The following is a 20,512-nucleotide window of genomic DNA, read 5'->3' as shown; positions in this document are numbered from 1 at the left end:
TCATTTTTCAAAATCTATGATTTCGACACTATAGCCTAGGGTATCATGAAATCTGATTTCGACACTTCCAGTCTTGGTGAGTAAATAGCACTCAACCTATCTTGATATTAATAATAACTAAACTAAAATATGATAATAACACTAAATCATCAACCTGTCACTCAAACTAAGAGGTTCCTACCAAATTTTAATTATTTTTTGGAAGGTGTATTATCATATCTAAACTTAACTAATTACATGAGATTCAAGTCACTACAATCCTTTAAAAGTTGTGTTAAACTAGTAATATCATAAGATCTTATAATTTTCCATAAAATCTATATATAATTATGAAGAAATAAAATATTGTTTTCTACCATTTTCTACATATTTCTCATTATAACACTTGTTATATTTAATAAAATTAATAAATTTTTATTAAATTTGCTATTATCTTAAAATGATAAGAACTAAAATGAATAAAAATAATAAGTAGGAAAATATTTATTTTTTCATAATTATTATATGTAATGAAAACCTTGAAAGCGTTATGTATATAAACCAAGGTTCTAAATAACGTAAGATATGATTTTGACGGTACTGTTAAGCCTCAAGTTTTTACGAGCCTTAGCGAGCTACATCATTTGTAAGGCGTGAATTAAGGCGGCAATTTTGTATATAATTAATATATACATATATACATATATATATATATATATATATATATATATATATATATATATATATATATATATATATATATATATATATATGAAACGACCCAAAAATCACGACTAAAAATTTCTTTTAAAACATTACTAAAACTAGATTTATAAAGACGTATCATAAGTCAAACATAACTTTCGAGTATTAAATTCAAAACATAATATCATTATCAGAGTCAAACATTCCCAGGCTAACTGACTATGGTGTGTGCTCTGTAATCTTCCCGAGCTCCTCTTTTGAAAACCGAGTACCTGAAACCAAAACTGAAAACCGTAAGCACGAAGCTTAGTGAGCTCCCCCGATCTACCACATACCACGCAATAACATATAAAGCACATACTGGGCCTTGCCCACTGCATCGGACCGAAGTCCGGACTAACTGAGGCCTTGCCCCTACATCGGACCGAAGTCCGAAGCTGACTGGGACCTTGTCCCCTACATCAAACCGAAGTCCGAAGCTGACATCGGACCGAAGTCCGAAGCTGACTGGGACCTTGTCCCCTACATCGAACTGAAGTCGGAAGCTGACATCGGACCGAAATCCGTAGCTGTCTGGGACCTTGTCCCCTACATCGAACCGAAGTCCGAAGCTGACATCGGACCGAAATCCGAAGATGACTGGGACCTTGTCCCCTACATCGAACCGAAGTCTGAAGCTGACTGAACATAGCATAAACATATCAACTAGCACATACACATAAATCCTGTCTGAGCCACGAAGGCATTAAACATACTAACTACTACATTGGCCCGAAGTCCAAAGCTGACTGGGACCTCTGTCCCCTACATCGGACCGAAGTCCGAAGCTGACTGAACATATCATAAACATTTCTACTAACATAAACACATAAATCCTGTCTGAGCCACGAAGGCATCAAATGTGCTAACTACTCCATCAGATCAAGCCCGGATACTACTGCTAGCTAAACGGGCCGGCATTGTGGCCTTAGACCCGTTCCTACTGGAAGGAAACTCACCTGAACTACTGAGCTCTGCTGATAAACCTCGGGCTACTACTCGACAATCCCCTGAACCGCTGCTCCTCTAGCTCTCCGAGCTATCAATATACATATAACACTTAGTCTGACAGTCAACTAAGTCAACTCTGGTCAAAGTCAACCTTCCAGGTCAACCCTACTCGCCGAGTCCTCCTAATGACTCACCGAGTTCATAAGCTCAGGGTCTTTCTATTCGCGACTCGACTCGCCGAGTCATTCTATGACTCGCCGAGCCAACTAGTTCCATGTCCTGTCCTGTCCAACTCGCTGAGTCACCACCCGACTCACTGATTCGAGTCTCAACTCGAAGGGTTTGAGGTTTCGCGACCTGACTCGCCGAGTCCACTAATAGACTCGCCGAGTCCAAGGAAATCTTCAACCAACTCGTCGAGTTATTATTCCAACTCGCCGAGTTGATGCCTAACTTCATCCGACTCGACGAGCTGTTCATCCCACTCGTCGAGTTCCTCCTCATCTTCAAGATACTCGCCGAGTCCACTCGAAGGACTCGCCGAGTCTATTCAGTCCTTAATCCATGCAGTGGCTTTTCGAGCCAAGCAGGGCTTCCAACTCATAGATCCATACTTCTAAGGCTTATCCCCCACGTAAAGTGGCAAACTTTACGTGTAGATCGAGAGATATAGGCTTAAAACACATTCAAACTAGGGTTTATGGCAACATACTTCTTCAACATACTAAGGGCTGATACTTTAGGGGATTCTAGACCAAAACAAACATGGATCTGAGGTAGCAACCTCAGATCTGGACCTCTAACTCGAAATGGTTACTTATCATGCCAAAATGTCCTAAACTCACACATGAGAATAGATCTAGGTGCAAAGGGATTCCAAGAAACAACTTATTACCTCCAATTGGTCTGAAATGTCTTCTCAATCCCGGATCTACAGTCCCTTCCTGCACCTCCAAAACCTTTCTTCCTTTTCCAAGCTATAGTGCACTCTTCAAGGCAAGATCTAGCTCTAAAATGGATATGGCGGCTAGGGTTTTGTGTTCTAGGGTGGAGAGGCTGTAAAGGAACCCTAGGAAGGAGAATGAGACACTTAAATAGGCTCCAAGTCCCGGATTTAGGGTTTTCCTCGATCAGACCTAACTTGTCGAGTCTCCTTGGCCGACTCGCTGAGTCGGTCGCTTACACCTCGACCCGGATCCCGCTCGGACTCGCCGAGTCCCTCCATGGACTCGCTGATTCTCCCTTAAAATTGAGGTCTTCTTTCTTTTCTTGACTTTCCAAACTTTGGGGTGTTACAACTCTCCCCCACTTAAACTAAACTTCGTCCTCGAAGTTTGCTATGACCAACTATCCTGCGAATTGCCTCCAACTCTCTATCTGGAAAACTAACACCCTTCTGTCCATCAATCCAGCCACTCATAGTGCTGGTCACTACTGTTGGTACATACTGAATTCTTCTCTTTTCCCTAATTTCCTCAATGTTACTTCCTCTGACTGAGAATTCTGTACCCTTCATCCGTCTACTGGATGCACTGAGACTACTCTGGTCCAACTAATCCACCGATATCTGAGTTACCGAACTCCCACCGGTCACTACACTCCATCACAATCTTCTAGTCGCTTCTTGCGACTCCTGAAGATACTTCGAGTATCTATAACTGTTCTATCCATTCTGCCGCTCATACTGAAACGATGTTGCTGGAACCAGCTTGCTTATATCCCATCTGATTACTCAACTCCTACTAACTCGAGCCTTCCATCCTGAAAGGAAAGCTACCTGCCTAGCTACCCTTACAGATCACTTACACTTGGCAGAAGGCTCAACTGATCCTACCGAGAGAGACTTGCCATTTCCAAATCAACCAACTATACCGTCAGCACTTGCATTCCAACACAAATACTAATACTGTCCCAAAACTCTGAAACCTTCCAAACATTGAACTGCCTGCAATACTGAACATGCTTGAAACTCTAAACTGCATGAAACGCTGAACCGACTGAAACGCTGAATGGCCTGCAACACTGAACTGACTGAAACACTGAGCTGCCTGAAACACTGAACTAACTGAAACACTGAACTCCAACCCAACTGTGGAGTCAAGGGACTCCTTACTTAGTCGCTTCCACGACTTCTAAACAAAATCTTCCTCTAAGACTAGTTGCCGCTAGTTATCCTGTCACTGTGGCTCTAGCAACCTTCCGATCCAACCGATTGGGTCCATACGTCACATCCTGACATCATCAATTCCACGACTAACAACAAGATGGCTCCCAGACTGACGGTAGCCCTTAACATATCCGAACCCCAACGGTCCACTGCTACTCTGATCTCATAACTGATGTGATGATCTATAGCCAAAATTGTTGACTTAGCCATATCTAAACCATTTGAGAAATCTGAAATCTAACCCGTGGATTCCCATATCCTCACTGCTGCACCCGAACTGGTGGGTACTACTGCTTTCCCGCGTCTAACACGTGCTCATGCTACCTACCAATCTGATAAAGGCTGCGACTACGCTCGCGGACTTACAACTCTCTAATACTATCTGGCTGCTAGTGAATGCTACGGCTACCCCCGCAGACTTACAACACCACTACTACTATCTAACTGCTAGTGAATGCTACGGCTACCCCCGCATACTTACAACACTACTACTACTACTACCTGACTGCTAGTGAATGCTACGGCTACCCCCGCAGACTTACAACACTACTACTACTATCTGACTACTAGTGAATGCTACGGCTACCCCCGCAGACTTACAACACTCTACTACTATCTGACTGCTAGTGAATGCTACGGCTACCCCCGCAGACTTACAACACTACCACTACTATCTAACTGCTAGTGAATGCTACGGCTACCCCCGCAGACTTACAACACTCTACTACTATCTCGAGGACATCCTGACTATCCCTAGTCCCGCTAGTGATTCCTCATCCTGATTTCCCAAAAACAGCCCTTATTCTTTGAATACTGCATCATTCTTGACATCTTATATCCTTGATATACTTAGCGCTTCGTCGAGGAACTCTTCGGCTTGGTTCCCAAACCAACCGTCTACTAATCCGGATACAAGAAGCTTTCGTTGGGAAGTTTCCAAACTCCCAACTCCTGAATCCACGCAATCCTGCATGCTGACTCTGCCACTGGCTACTAATACGAAAACATCTCCTGATATCCGTTTCTCAGGATCCTCATTCCGACTCACTTGAGCCTCTACAGGTGGTCCTCCAATCCTGGATTCTCAACCAGCTTCCAACCATCTCGATTACATGAACTAACTGCTGGAAAGGTCCTCGAACTCCCAAATCTGAACTCCTCAATCCATCGATCACTGTGCTACAATCATTTCAGAGACCGCGCAATCATTCTGAGTCTACATGGCTTTTATTCTTGTATACTTGGAAGGGTTCTCCCCCACTTGGATTCGACTAGATCCTTACTGCTCACTGGTCGAAAGGATTTCCAACATTCCTTTCATTAGAAGGGCGATATGCTGACCGCCGACGTTTACCCTTGCCAGCGCTCCAACTAACTCCTGCCAGGTCCGCACCCTTCCTGCTATCTGACTGCGCACACTTCGATCCTTAACTGTAATTGCTTTAGGGACTACATCCCGAGAATCTGCGTTTGGGGTGCACCTCCCCAACCCACTTTCTTACTGACCGCTAGCTACTCCACTAAAAACTCTGAACTATCACAACTGAGAATATAACTGATCATTACTCGACTAACGCCCTCCGCAAGTAGTAAAGCACTACTGCATCTTACACATACATGCTACAAATACTGAATCCGAAATAACCTGATCTAGAGGGAACGATCTCCAATTCACTATTCGAATTCCAAGCTATGCAGATGGCATAAAACTCAACTACGAGCAGGTAATGCAACAACATAACAATAATATCACAATAATAGATGATAGAAAAGCAAAAGATACATACCTCCATCACTCAGTGCTGCTCCAAAACCCTGCTGAAATCTACCGGAAAACTCGGCTCCGAGTCGTAGGCGCCCTTGCTCGACCCTGATGTCCGTTGGGCTCTCGAAGTCCCAGGGGCAGGAGCTGACACATGCCCTGCTGTAAACAAACTCGGATAGTGGGCCTTCTTGTGGCCTCTCTGACCGCAATGGAAACATATCGGGTCAAGTCCTTGGGCAATGGTAGTAGTACAATCCCTGCTGATATGACCCATTCGACCGCATGTGAAATAGCCCAAATCATCACCTTTTCTACGCCTGCACACACCCATGTGCGTCCTTCCGCACTACCCGCATTGACTGCGGTTCTGATAGTTCCTCGCCCTCAAATCCGAACCCTTGGGCCTCCTACCCGAACCTGAGGCTACCTGAGTCTCATCCGCTTTCCTCTTCCTTTCCGACTCCCTGCCCGCCGATTGAACAACAGCTGTCTGATCCTGGAGCCTCTCGATCAATCTATCAGTGATCCTCACGAACATGTCGGGCAGATCCTCGCGAATGGATCGCGAAACTTCCTCAACTATCTAATCATACAGAGGTCTCTCTTGGAGACAGGGTGCCCCACTCACTCCTGTCCCCTGATGGCAAAAACTAGAAATGGGGTCTCCCTCCCTGATGGATCCCCGAACTCCATAAGAATCGGGATCTAGACGAGCCCCAACCTGTCCTGAAGCTATCCCGGCCTTAAAGGCCTCAAGTTGACTGTCCACGAGCTCCACAATGGCCTCTCTAACCGAACCGAAAATCACTGGAGTCTGATCAATGATGTTGCGCGTGATCTCTGCGGAAATGAAATCCCTCATCTGATCATCAAGCTGCCCGGCTCTAAATCCCGAGCCAGATCCCTCCTCGACGTCTGAACTGCTAACTGATATCTCGCGCAACGTCACCATGCTGAAAATATAACAAGTCCTGATCAATTTACACACTACTGCTGAGGGATTTCTCACACACTCTACCATTCCCTGGTTTCGTCTTGGCCCTTCTTGAATCGAGTACGGATCCTCTGCTTTCAGTAGTATGGGCCCCTACTACCTTCCACATCTATCCGTACTTTCCTCAAGAGTTACCTCAACTCCACCAAATCACTTCTACTCATACTGATCTCTGCTACTCTCATCCTAGGCTTGCCCTAGGGAACCTCTAACTCTACCCAAACAGTCCTCGGCTGCTGAAGGCCTCATTGTAATGCCAATTAGCCACCACCTGAATACCATCACATGCAATGAGGCTCGGATAATCCTTCGAGTAAAAGTCTCGTCCCTACAACAGTTAGACTCAGACGAGAGCTGCGCAGTAGGGCCAAATCCAGCACTCTGAGATTATTCAACCCTGATCACATGTGATGTGACGTATTCACCTAATGGCTAACTCCCATCACTCAGAGTCCCACAAAGCACAAAGCAAGCAGCATTCGGATAAAGGAAACGTACTCAGGCAAAACCATTCTCATAACATGAAACTGCACTAGCATTCAATGCTAAGCTCATACTATCAGGCATAACCTACACAGGCTATCCTACTACTGTCTACTCAATAGTAGCATGCAATTCTCATAAAGCTGAACACATAAAGTAGGCACATAAGGCATCATCCTAGATCCTTAGTCCTATTCTAGCATGTTGTTCTACTGAAGCTGGAACTGAAACTGAAACTAAAATTGATACTGAAACCGATACTGATAATCATAACATAACTTGTATGGGTAAATTGGGAGTACTTACTTGAGCTCGGCTAATCGCATGCACCACACCCTTTTCTCTTTTCAAAACTCTTTTTACTTTTTCTAAAACTCTTTTCTTTACACTTTTTCTAAAATTGTTTTCTTTTCTCAAAATTCTTTTGTAACTACGATTTTTCTTTTGAAAACTCTACACCACTTCCTTAGTTTGAGTTCAGGCACACACGGAAGTGCGCCGGAATCCCTCAAACCAAGGCTCTGATACCAACTTGAAACGACCCAAAAATCACGACTAAAAATTTATTTTAAAACATTACTAAAACTAGATTTATAAAGATGTATCATAAGTCAAACATAACTTTCGAGTATTAAATTCAAAACATAATATCATTATCAGAGTCAAACATTCCTAGGCTAACTGACTATGGTGTGTGCTCTGCAATCTTCCCGAGCTCCTCTTTTGAAAATCGAGTACCTGAAACCAAAACTGAAAACCATAAGCACGAAGCTTAGTGAGCTCCCCCAATCTACCACATACCACGCAATAACATATAAAGCACATACTGGGCCTTGCCCACTGCATCGGACCGAAGTCCGGACTAACTGAGGCATTGCCCCTACATCGGACAGAAGTCCGAAGCTGACTGGGACCTTGTCCCCTACATCGAACCGAAGTCCGAAGCTGACATCGGACCGAAGTCTGATGCTGACTGGGACCTTGTCCCCTACATCGAACCGAAGTCTGAAGCTGACATCGGACCAAAATCTGAAGTTGACTGGGACCTTGTCCCCTACATCGAACCGAAGTCCGAAGCTGACATCGGACCGAAATCCAGAGCTGACTGGGACCTTGTCCCCTACATCGAACCGAAGTCCGAAGCTGACTGAACATAGCATAAACATATCAACTAGCACATACACATAAATCCTATCTGAGCCACGAAGGCATTAAACATACTAACTACTACATTGGACCGAAGTCCAAAGCTGACTGGGACCTCTGTCCCCTACATCGGACCGAAGTCCGAAGCCGACTGAACATATCATAAACATTTCTACTAGCATAAACACATAAATCCTGTCTGAGCCACGAAGGCATCAAACGTGCTAACTACTGCATTGGATCAAGTCCGGATACTACTGCTAGCTAAACGGGTCGGCATTGTGGCCTTAGACCCGTTCCTACTGGAAGGAAACTCACCTGAACTACTGAGCTCTGCTGATAAACCTCAGGCTGCTACTCGACAATCCTCTGAACCGCTGCTCCTCTAGCTCTCCGAGCTATCAATATACATATAACACTTAGTCTGACAGTCAACTAAGTCAACTCTGGTCAAAGTCAACCTTCCAGGTCAACCCTACTCGCCGAGTCCTCCTAATGACTTGCCGAGTTCATAAGCTCAGGGTCTTTCTATTCGCGACTCGACTCGCCGAGTCATTCTATGACTCGCCGAGTCCAACTAGTTCCAAGTCCTGTCCTGTCCAACTCGCTGAGTCACCACCCGACTCACTGATTCGAGTCTCAACTCGAAGGGTTTGAGGTTTCGCGACCTGACTCGCCGAGTCCACTAATAGACTCGCCGAGTCCAAGGAAATCTTCAACCAACTCGTCGAGTTGTTCTTCCAACTCGCCGAGTTGATGCCTAAGTTCATCCGACTCGACGAGCTGTTCATCCCACTCGTCGAGTTCCTCCTCATCTTCAAGATACTCACCGAGTCCACTCGAAGGACTCGCCGAGTCTATTCAGTCCTTAATCCATGCAATGGCTTTTCGAGCCAAGCAGGGCTTCCAACTCATAGATCCATACTTCTAAGGCTTATCCCCCACGTAAAGTGGCAAACTTTACGTGTAGATCGAGAGATCTAGGCTTAAAACACATTCAAACTAGGGTTTATGGCAACATACTTCTTCAACATACTAAGGGCTGATACTTTAGGGGATTCTAGACCAAAACAAACATGGATCTGAGGTAGCAACCTCAGATCTGGACCTCTGACTCGAAATGGTTACTTATCATGCCAAAATGTCCAAAACTCACACATGAGAATAGATCTAGGTGCAAAGGGATTCCAAGCAACAGCTTATTACCTCGAATTGGTCTGAAATATCTTCTCAATCCCGGATCTACAGTCCCTTCTTGCACCTCCAAAGCCTTTCTTCCTTTTCCAAGTTATAGTGCAATCTTCAAGGCAAGATCTAGCTCGAAAACGGATATGGCGGCTAGGGTTTGGTGTTCTGGGGTGGGGAGGCTGTAAAGGAACCCTAGGAAGGAGAATGAGACGCTTAAATAGGCTCCAAGTCCCGGATTTAGGGTTTTCCTCGATCAGACCCAACTCGTCGAGTCTCCTTGGCCGACTCGCCGAGTCGGTCGCTTACACCTCGACTCGGATCCCGCTCGGACTCGCCGAGTCCCTCCATGGACTCGCCGAGTCTCCCCTTAAAATTGAGGTCTTCTTTCTTTTCTTGACTTTCCAAACTTTGGGGTGTTACAATATATATATATATATATATATATATATATATATATATATATATATATATATATATATATATATATATATATATATATATATATATATATATATATATATATATATATATATATATATATATATATTTGAACGGCAGATCTATTCGACTTTTTTTTGAACAACAATTTATAAGTCAGACTTATTATTTATTTTTATATACACATATATAACTTAGACTTAGGTTATTATATTCTAACTAATTATTGTGTGCATATATGAATGATTGTGGGCCAATAATTTTACTTATTTTAAGAAAGTGATTAATACATCTTATTGAATTAAATATAATTGAAAAATATCATCCAATTTAACTAGAAGGGTATTTTATTCAATTAATATAAATTTAATAAAGGAAATTTGCATATTTTAAAGGATCATAGATTCTATTAATTTAAAAATCCGATTTTACGAACTATAAGGTTTTTAATTCGGACATTCTGATAGAATATGTTTGAGTATGTTTGAAAATAAAAATATACTTGAACCATAAAATAATAAAAATATTCTTAAACATGACAATAAAAATTTCTTGCAGAATAACAAAATTCTTGAACCATCAATTGAAGAATTAAAACAAAAACTACATTAATTCTTATAGAATACATGTAACAATTACTAAAAATTACATTTATTGTAAAAGAATAAAACTAAAAACCTTTCAAATCCAGAAAAAAACATCAAAATCTAACAAATACACTAATTCATTATAAAAGAATAATGTTGCTAAGAAACACTTTCACTTTTGTTATCCGTTCTTCAAGCATCAGCTTCTTCAAGCATCAACTTCTGTGAAAACAAATCCAATTGTAGTTTAGAATCCAATAATATATTAGCAAACGATAAATAAAAGACTATATTCCTTTGGAAAAATATGCGGACTTGTTAACTACGCCAAACCCAACAACCAAAAATTATAGAACATGTATAATCAATGAGAAAATATCCATATTTCATTCCAACATAATTAGAATTCGCGTTTCCATTCAGATAGAATTTGAATTCGTTATTCCATTCCGATAGAATTGGAATTGTATAAAATACACAAACCACTAAGGGATTACTAGAAAGTAGTTTCATAAGTTGATGGACAAATATATGAATCATACACAAAAATAAGGTGTAAAATTTGTGACAACTTGGACGCCATAAAACTCCAAACCAATAATGATTTTGTAAAACTTTGCAGGTCTAAATTAATGGAAAGCAGAATATAATTCAATTTAAAACAATATCATCACAACTTATCAAAACATATTTTCCTTTTTGTCACAAAAGTCAAACTAAAAAAAGGGTTCAAAAAATATTCAAAGTTTTACAAGAACACCTAATAGCACAATTGTTCAAAAATCCATGAACAAAATAGATGATACCTCATATTAAGAGATGGTTCTTGAACACAATTAGTCCACTAAATTTACTAGGCTTACTAGGCGTCAATTAGGTTTAGAAAAAAAAAAGATGTTACCTTAGATTAAGAACAAGATTCATGATCACATCTGGTTGTCAGCAAAACTCCAATGGCCCATTCAAACTAGTTCTCGATGACACACATATATGAGAGCAAAATTCCAATAGCCCATATGAAGGGGCTGATGTATACAAGAAGGACGTGAGATGGTGGATTAAAGGAGATGCATCCAGAGGGGCTGCTATACAGGAGTGACGGTAAAGGGTGGCAGTTTGTGGAGATGACAGCAAGGCTCCGACGACCTCTCTTGGTGTATGTGGAGGTGTGTGACGATAGTGAGCGACGAGCGACGGAGTAGACATTACAGTCAGATGACGTCGATGAGTAATTGTTGATGGCGATCGGAGATGACGATGTCAATCGATTTTTGTAGATCGATTTTGTAGTCTATTCCAATTTTGCAGATCTGCCAAGATTTTGTTTTTAGATAAAGAAGAGAACGACTTAAGATATAAACCTGGAGAAATTAGGTTAAAAATCAATACCATGATTATAGAGATTATTTTTGGAAGTCATTAATCAAATTACTAAATTACCTTTATTTATTTATTTAATTATTTAATTTTTTTTATTAAATTTTGATTGGTCACATTTATGCATACAATCACACAATAATTATTTTGAACAAATAAACCTATCTCGTATAACTTAATCGATATTTTGTTAAAACTTACTATAAATACAAGTGTTGAAGCAAGAAGTTATGACAATAATTTTAAAAACATTGATATACAACATTAACGCACTTAAACCTATGTCTATATATCACTATGACACGTGTATGAGCTACAAAATAAAGATAAAGTCTTTGAGAAAAGAAAATTAATATAAAAATATAGAAATCATGAGACTCTGAAAACAAGACAAAAGCAAACATGAAACCGTGTTTTCTTGAGGTGACTTCGACGCTATATATAACCCAATGCCTCTCAAGGTTTTACTAGTCTAACACAATCACTCTCTTTCTGCAGAGCTTGTTAGACTTGTCGATACAAATACACATACACATACTGATATAACAAATACATATATCGATATTATATATATCGAGAAATGGGAAGACAACCATGTTGCGATAAAGTAGGCTTGAAACAAGGGCCATGGACAGCCGATGAAGACAAGAAGCTTATTAACTTCATCCTCACCAATGGCCAATGTTGTTGGAGAGCTGTCCCTAAACTTGCAGGTAGATAATTATATATACGGGCCGGTTCTCTTTTCATGTTATTAGGAAAGAAATGGAGATGATAATTAACTATTTACTGTGGGGGTTGTGACTTGAAGAGAATCATATATATTGTGTCACATCATTGAATTACATTACTACCCGCATACAATTAATATTTTCTTGTACGGGTTGTATAGTATCTCGATGTTGTGCTGCAATCGTAAAAGTTCTTGAATTTTTACGTATATATGGATAAAAAATCTAATAACATTTACTTTTGAATAACACTTTTTTCCTATATTACTTAATTACTAAATATAAAATCATGAGTTCGAATCTTATAGCCAAATTATCTTTGTAACAAGTTGTAATCTGAAAAAAAAAAGTACGAAATTTATCAACTTGAATTGGTTTATTTGAAATTTCAGGGCTATTAAGATGTGGAAAGAGTTGCAGATTAAGATGGACAAACTACCTTCGACCAGATTTGAAAAGGGGTTTGTTATCTGAACATGAAGAGAAGATGGTGATTGATCTCCATGCTCAGCTTGGCAACAGGTGAATTTCTCATATTTCTATATGTTGAGTGGCAGACAAGTCATGCATATGCACATGATTCAAAGCTTTGGTTCATGAAATGGCTTTGTGGGCAACATGATTGGACCAATTCTAATGTGCATAAAGTTTAAATGGTCCATCGGCAATATCATTTTCTTTTGTTTGTTTTTTAAGAAAAGGGTGTCATGCACCTACTCAATAGTCTATGATGAATAATATTCTTTCTATTAAAATGTATAGTCGCATTTCAATACTAATGAATTTGTTTTGTGTAAAAAAGAAATAATTAATTTGAGTTTTGGTATTAACTGTTAGGTGGTCAAAGATAGCCTCTCATCTTCCTGGAAGAACTGATAATGAAATCAAGAATCACTGGAATACCCATATCAAGAAGAAGCTTAAGAAAATGGGGATTGATCCTCTCACCCATAAACCACTTCCTCCTTCTACAACTTTAACAGACCACCAATCACCACCAGAAACTGAGAAAACCCATTTTTCAGAAGCAATGGACCATGAAAACAATGAATCAGTTGAAGTATTAAACGAGACAATTTCATCAATTCAGTCAAGTACAGTCACCGAGGTAGCTAAAGATGAACAAGATGATGGTCAAGAAAGCAAAAGAATTGCAGAAACGTTCCAAGTAGTTGACTTTTGCACTGATGAAGTTCCATTGATAGAGCCTCATGAGATCCTGCTTCCTAACGATGTTAACGTTTTACCAGCTTTTCCTTCTTCATCTTCCTCTTCTTCGACCTCATCAAATTATGACATTTCAGTTTGCAACCAAAGTTATGTACATGAGGAACTCCATGATCAGTTTTTGCCAAGTTTCGACTGGTGTTCTCCTTCCTTTGATTCTACAAATTACAACAACTTCGAAGCAGGATTATGGGAGGATGACGATGAATTCATCAGCAATTTGAACATGTTGATCAATGATGAATATGAAACTGATACAAATGTTCAAATTCAAAGCCATACTACTTTTGCACCTGACGTCACCCACTACTCAAGAATGATCATGGATGATGATTGTTGGAAATTCGAACAACTCTTGTGAATCAAACGCTTCTTTCTTTTTTTTTTTTTGGTATCTTTTCTTATCTTTTTTTTTTTCCCAATCTTTTGGGGTGGATTTGTAAATCCAGAAAACTGAAAGGTTATCAGTTCCTGCTACTCTTTTGGATTTAGGGTTTTAGGAAAAAGAAAAAGAAATCAATAACAAAGGAAAAGCCCTTCGTTAAATTTAGTGCTCTTTTTTATTATTTTTTTCTTTTAAAAAATAAATTACTGTTTGAAAACAAAAATAAAAAATATATCAAGTTGAATATGAAGACTTAAGGGGCTCAACTCATTTCAATCAAGGGTTGGCCATGAGAAATGGTGCATGGCACAATCCAAAAAGGATAATCACTATCGTCAAAAATGAGCCCTCATCCAAACCTCATATTGGGTAGTCAGAGTGGACACTAGGGAACATAATCAAGTTTTTTTTTTTTTTTTTTTTTTTTTTTTTTTTTTTTTTAGTTCGGTTTTGTCAATAATGAAATATGTTTTAATACTACAAATATATTTAAGAAATCATGTATTTGTTAATCATTTTTAACTAAAAATTTTCAATTTTCTCATCCAGCATTTCAATGACAATTAAATACCATCATGACAATTAAATACCAACATGATATTTTATTAAAGTTAATTTTAATATATTGAATAACAATTACGTATTCGATATATATCATTCAATTATTCAGTTAAACTAATAATCATTGTGGATCCTCCAAAACTAAAGAGTAAAGAAACTTTATGGCAGTGAGCACATACCGAAATGAGTATAAGAAACACAAATATTTATATATGGACGAAATTAGCAAATCTAATCCAGCAAAGAATAATAATAAATAAGTATTTGTCACCGATAATAATTGGAAAATACTTGGTAAAATGTCAACATATTTTTAACTACAAAAGATGTCAACTTTTTTGTTACTGACCAGCATCCATCACCAACCTTGAAAGCGATTATGGTTGCCTTCATTTTCAGTGACATAAGCCATGACCATCTGCTGAACAAGTACACAATTGACTTTCTGGTCAATCAACTATCACATAGATTAATATATATTATATCTCCGTTTGATCAAATACCCATGTTGATTTGGTAAATATTCCATATATATTTTATTGTAACGTTTTTTGTTATCAATATTTCGTTAAATCCAAATACCGATGAGCTCAAATTTGACAATTGATTTTCTCTTTTGATAACCTTTTATTATTATTATTATTATTATTATTATTATTATTATTATTATGTTTTTATTATTACTATTTTTATTATTTTCATTTTATTTATTTTGTTATTATTTTATTTATTTATTTTTGATTTTTTGAATCACGAGTGTGAAATAATTTTATTAAAAGACTAGGAAGATGCTAGGGAGGACATTACAAAGTACAGTTAATAGTAGGATTAATACACCAATCATGCAAATTTAGCCAAACACCACATAAACAAGAGCCTTTTTACGATTGAAAATGTAGTCATTTTTAGACCTCCAAGTAGCCCACAACACCACATAAACAAGAGCCAAAAACAGTTTCCACTTCATCTTGTTAGGTTTTAAAGGAACCACCATCTTAACCAGAGAGAAAAAACTCAAAGGGACTTGCTCTAAGATCTTAGACCAACCACAAAACTACCACCACAGCTCCTTTGCATAAACGCATTTGAAGAAGAGATGACCAACTTCTTCAATATCCGCCAAACAATGGGCGCACTGCATCGAGTTTAAATTTATACCTCTTTAGGAAAGGTTATCAAGAAGCAGAACCATGTTAAGCTTCAGTTTCCACACGAAACAAGTCACCTTTTGAGGAACCCAGTTAATCCAACTAAACTCCGTAATTTTACCTTCATATTTATAATTGCCATGCATCTCCTTATGGAATTAACAGAGAAGACCCCATTGATATTATGCTTCCATCACCATGAGTCACATCTAGAAATTAGCCTAAACATAGCAATCTTTGGTTCTAAGTCTATTAAGGAAATCTCTGCTTTATATTTTCTTAGTCGCATTTTCCATCTCCAATTTGTCACGGTCCCTTGACCAGGTCTATCACATACCAATTTGTGACTTGTTTTCAATCTCTCTCAACTTTATTTTTGTAAAGATCTGGATAAACATCCTTTAGAGCCTCATCCGCCAACTATCTATCTTTCCAAAAGAATGTACCACTTTCATCTTCAATAATTAATTGAATAGCATCATCAAAACAAAAACCCCACCCTCGAGGTCATACCTGATGTAGGCAATCGAAGACCATGTACCTAATAGAGAAGCCTTTGCAATAGGTTTTCCATCAATTCTTTTGATGTTATGGCAAGATTTAATACACATGGACCAAAGACTCGTATGCTCTGTTTTAAGCCTCCGCACCCATTTCCCCAAAAGCGTAACATTTAGACTCCGAAGGCAACCCAATTCTAAACCACCTTTATCTTTTGGTAACGTAACAGTTTCCCAATCTACCTAGTGGATCTTTTTCCTTTCCTTTGAGCCATACCACAAAAATTTCCTTCTAATACTTGTATTACCTCAGTAACTATTCTAGGAGCTTTATATAACGATAAAAAGAAGAGGGAAAGGTTGCCGATAACCGACTTCACAAGTGTCGCCCTTCCACCAAATGAAAGATTGTCCACTTTCCAAGAAGACAAATTCTTTTTAAACTTATCTATTATTGGATTCCAGATTTCAACCAACTTTATATTTGCTCCATTTTGTATCCCAATATAATTTAAAGGAAGCCTACATTGCTCACAACACAAAATTCTAGCAATATTATTAATTTTCGCATCCTTCACGCCTATGTGATATACCTTGCTCTTGGTGAGGTTTACTTTCAACCTGCACGCCAATAAAAAAACATCACGAGATTCTTTTTAAGTTTACAAGGTTCATGTTAGACCAATCACCAGTGAATGTAATGTCATCTGCGTACATAAGGTGCAATAAGAGAGGACCATCATCTGGGAGGCTGATTCCTTGAAAAAATGACGCTCACAAACAGATCGCATTGTGACACTAAACCCATCCATTGCAAGAATAAAAAGAAAAGGAGCCATTGGTTCTCCTTGACGAACACCTCGTTTAAAGGTGAATTTAATGGTTGCTAAGCCATTAACAAGAATGGAAGCCTTGCCAGACGTAAGACATCCTTTAATGCATGCTCTCCACTTGGATTTAAACGCCATTTGTTCCATAAATGAATCCAAAAAACACAGTTCAGTGATCAAACTCCTTATCGAAGTCAATTTGAAGTACACAACTTTTTTTCATCTTTTTTGCCCAAGTGACCAAATCATTAATTATTAAAGGACTGTTGATAATACTTTTTCCTTTAATATATGCAGATTACTCCATGCTAACAAGATTGTCCACTATAGGTCTAAGACCTACCAGGAGAATCTTAGACACGATCTTATACACACAATTGATCAATTTTCTTCGTATCACCTCCAGCCTCTCCAACATCAACACAATTATTGGAACTGGAATCATCCCAACCCACATATTTTATACGACTAATTAACCATTATCACTATAACATACATGCTGGAATCGGCTTTTAATCGGTACTGCCAGTACCCTCAGTAAGCCACGGCCAACCCACGTTGGTTCTATCCACCCAAATTTAACAAAAAAAATACAAATGTAAAAAACTCTACATAAATTTATATAGAAATTTGCACTTTTTAGATTCATGTAATGTATCATTTGAAATAAGAAAAGTTAGCATAAGCTAGGAGTTACTAAAGGATATATATATATATATATATATATATATATATATATATATATATATATATATATATATATATATATATATATATATATGTATATAAAGAGAGAGAGATAGAGAGCTAGGTTCAAATGTGGATGGACTTCTATTGTACGGATGTATGAACAATGCTATTCTCTGAAAATGACAAAGAAGATATGTTGTTTGATAATATGAATATGTTCAATCTTAAATAACTATTGTCATTATCACACATTCTTACTAATAAAATCGTCTATAAGGTTATTATAGGCTTATTATTATTATTATGATTCTGTCATAATTTTTATTGAGTCGTATTTTGATACATTTAATTAATGGGATCATTTAATTAAATCCCTTCAATTAAGGAAACAAAATAATTAGGTGTGACCTAATCTCTCTCTCTCTCTCTCTCTCTCTCTCTCTCTCTCTCTCTCTCTCTCTCGCTTTTATCTCACGTCTTCTTCACCTACAAAAAAAAAAGAAATCAAAGGAGTTGGCTTCACAGTTTCACCATCATCTCCATCGCTGATCACCACTCGTACATACAGACCACCACCAAATTCTTCATTCTTTAAGGAATCAAAGGGTTTCAAGAAACTATGCAGTTACTATTGGATTTGTGTCTAAGTCCATAACTATTTTGGTATGTACTTGACCCGATGGTGCATGGTCCTTTTGGGTTGCCTTCACCGAAGCAACTTGATAGGATGAATTATGGAGAGAAATGATTAAATATGATTTATTAATTTATTATGAGAATAATATATTAAAGGAGAAATCATATTGTTTAATTAATATTGGTCAATAATTAATTGGTAATTAGTTTTGTGACTAAAAGAGATTAATTAAACTTAAGGGACTGGAATTGTAATTATAAGATAATTACAATTTGGGCCATGGATTGCCTTGTATTAAGGAGTGGACGAATTCTATGGGGAAACCCATAAGGAAATTGTCCAAGGCCTTAAGGAAAGGGATCCATGGGTTGCTTAGGGCTTAAGCATCCAAATTAAGGTTTCCTTGTTAGATAACCCTAATAGCCTTACTATATATAGATCCCTTATGACCCAAAAACGAGGCTAAGCTTCCTTCTAGGGTTAGAACACATTTTGGGCAGCCTCCATCCTCTCTCCTCCTCATCCTCTTGCTCTTGGTGTTTGTGAACCATTAGAGGAGTGACATTTGTGACTCTAAGCTTTCTAAAGTCATTACAAGGAGGAATTGTGATTGTTATTGCTACATAACAATCAAGGTAATATCTTAAACCCATTATTATGTTAATATGATTACTTGTATGCTAGAATTAGGGTTTATAGTCTTGGATAACTTACATGTACAATAGAGAAACCTAGATCCAAGCATTAGGGTTTGTATGAGCACATATGATGTTCTTAGGACCAAAACCCATCAGTGGTATCAGTGCCTGGTTTGGTTGAGGATACTTGTGATTGTTATTCCCTCTTTGTATGTTGAAAAAGTTCGATTTTTGTGTTTCTGGGGGATGAACTCGCCGAGTTCATGCTAACTCGACGAGTCCATGCCTGACTCGACGAGTCGGCTGGTCAGTAAGAGGGAAAACCGGGATTTCTTGCTGTTTTTGGTTGAGGATACTTGCCTTATCATATTAGATCAATATAAATCCAATTTTTTGATATATATATGACTATATTCTTGATCTAATTGAAGATATTTATCAATTAATAAAATATTTGTTTCCTTATGTAATAATTGATTAATTATTTTGATTAAATTGATAAATTGTTTTGCAAGAAATGATTAAATAAATCAAATATGGATAATTATGTGATTAATTGTTAATTTAGATTATTTGTTATTTGATCCTTGTTGTTATGAAAAGTTTCATATTTTCCCCTTTAGGTTTTATAGTTTAAATTTGACCTCAATAGTTTTGTTGTTTTGGAATTTAAATAGTTCAAACCCTAATGTTTTGAAAAAGGTTTCAAAACATGCCCTCAAGTTTTGGAATTTAAATTTTGATTAATTGTTTAATTTTGATGTATCTTTAAATCCTAAACCCTAATATTTTGAAATGTTTCAAAACTTGCCCTCAAGTTTTGGAATTTAAAAGTTGATTAAAAGTTTAATTTAGGAATGTTAAATTCTAAAACCCTAGTATTGTTTTGAAAAGTTCAAATCACTCCCTTATGGTTTTATTAATTAATTAAGGTGTATAATTTAAAGAGGTTTAATAAATCCATAAAGTTTTTGGTTTACAATTTAATTGAATTAAAGGTATGATTGTTAAATTTGACCACCTAATGTTTTAAAAGTGTAAAATACACCCTATACTATATATAACATTAAAAGTCTAACATTACATATATGTATGAGTAAAAGTAAGTCTTACCGTTAGTAGGCCTCATTTACAAAGCTAGTCTATAAGGGGTGTTGAAGGAAATTGCCTATAAAATGGCGATTGAATGGGTATCCACTCTTACCCACCGCACTCTTGACTAGTGGAGGGTCGTTAGCCGAACGGGTAGGATGGGACGAAACCTTCCATTATAAGTATAATTAATTACAAAAGTAACTAAATGTTTTTCAAATTCCCAATCTTAGTTACTTAGGCAAAAGTGAATT

General features: G+C 37.9%; 1 protein-coding gene across 1 annotated transcript; it reads left to right on the top strand.

Annotated features, from left to right (window-relative positions):
• The first annotated feature begins 12,277 nt into the window (after positions 1-12,277).
• Positions 12,278-14,327, top strand: LOC111904733 (transcription factor MYB20). Its single transcript, XM_023900462.3, has 3 exons — positions 12,278-12,532; positions 12,943-13,072; positions 13,388-14,327. The coding sequence occupies exons 1-3, from the start codon at positions 12,400-12,402 to the stop codon at positions 14,136-14,138; spliced, it is 1,014 nt and encodes a 337-aa protein (XP_023756230.1). The 5' UTR covers positions 12,278-12,399; the 3' UTR covers positions 14,139-14,327.
• Positions 14,328-20,512: the final 6,185 nt, after the last annotated feature.

Source organism: Lactuca sativa, chromosome 3 (genome assembly GCF_002870075.4).
Source record: "Lactuca sativa cultivar Salinas chromosome 3, Lsat_Salinas_v11, whole genome shotgun sequence".
Classification (NCBI taxonomy): Eukaryota; Viridiplantae; Streptophyta; class Magnoliopsida; order Asterales; family Asteraceae; genus Lactuca; species Lactuca sativa.
Note: the sequence above shows the minus strand (reverse complement) of the source record. Positions and strands in the feature narration are given on the sequence as shown.

What these genes read in the sequence shown, in the direction of transcription:
- LOC111904733 (XM_023900462.3), top strand. Translation starts at nt 12,400, where the DNA reads ATGGGAAGACAACCATGTTGCGATAAAGTAGGCTTGAAACAAGGGCCA. An exon ending in AGCTGTCCCTAAACTTGCAG is followed by an intron (nt 12,533 to 12,942) that starts GTAGATAATTAT and finishes TTGAAATTTCAG; the next exon opens with GGCTATTAAGATGTGGAAAG. An exon ending in CATGCTCAGCTTGGCAACAG is followed by an intron (nt 13,073 to 13,387) that starts GTGAATTTCTCA and finishes ATTAACTGTTAG; the next exon opens with GTGGTCAAAGATAGCCTCTC.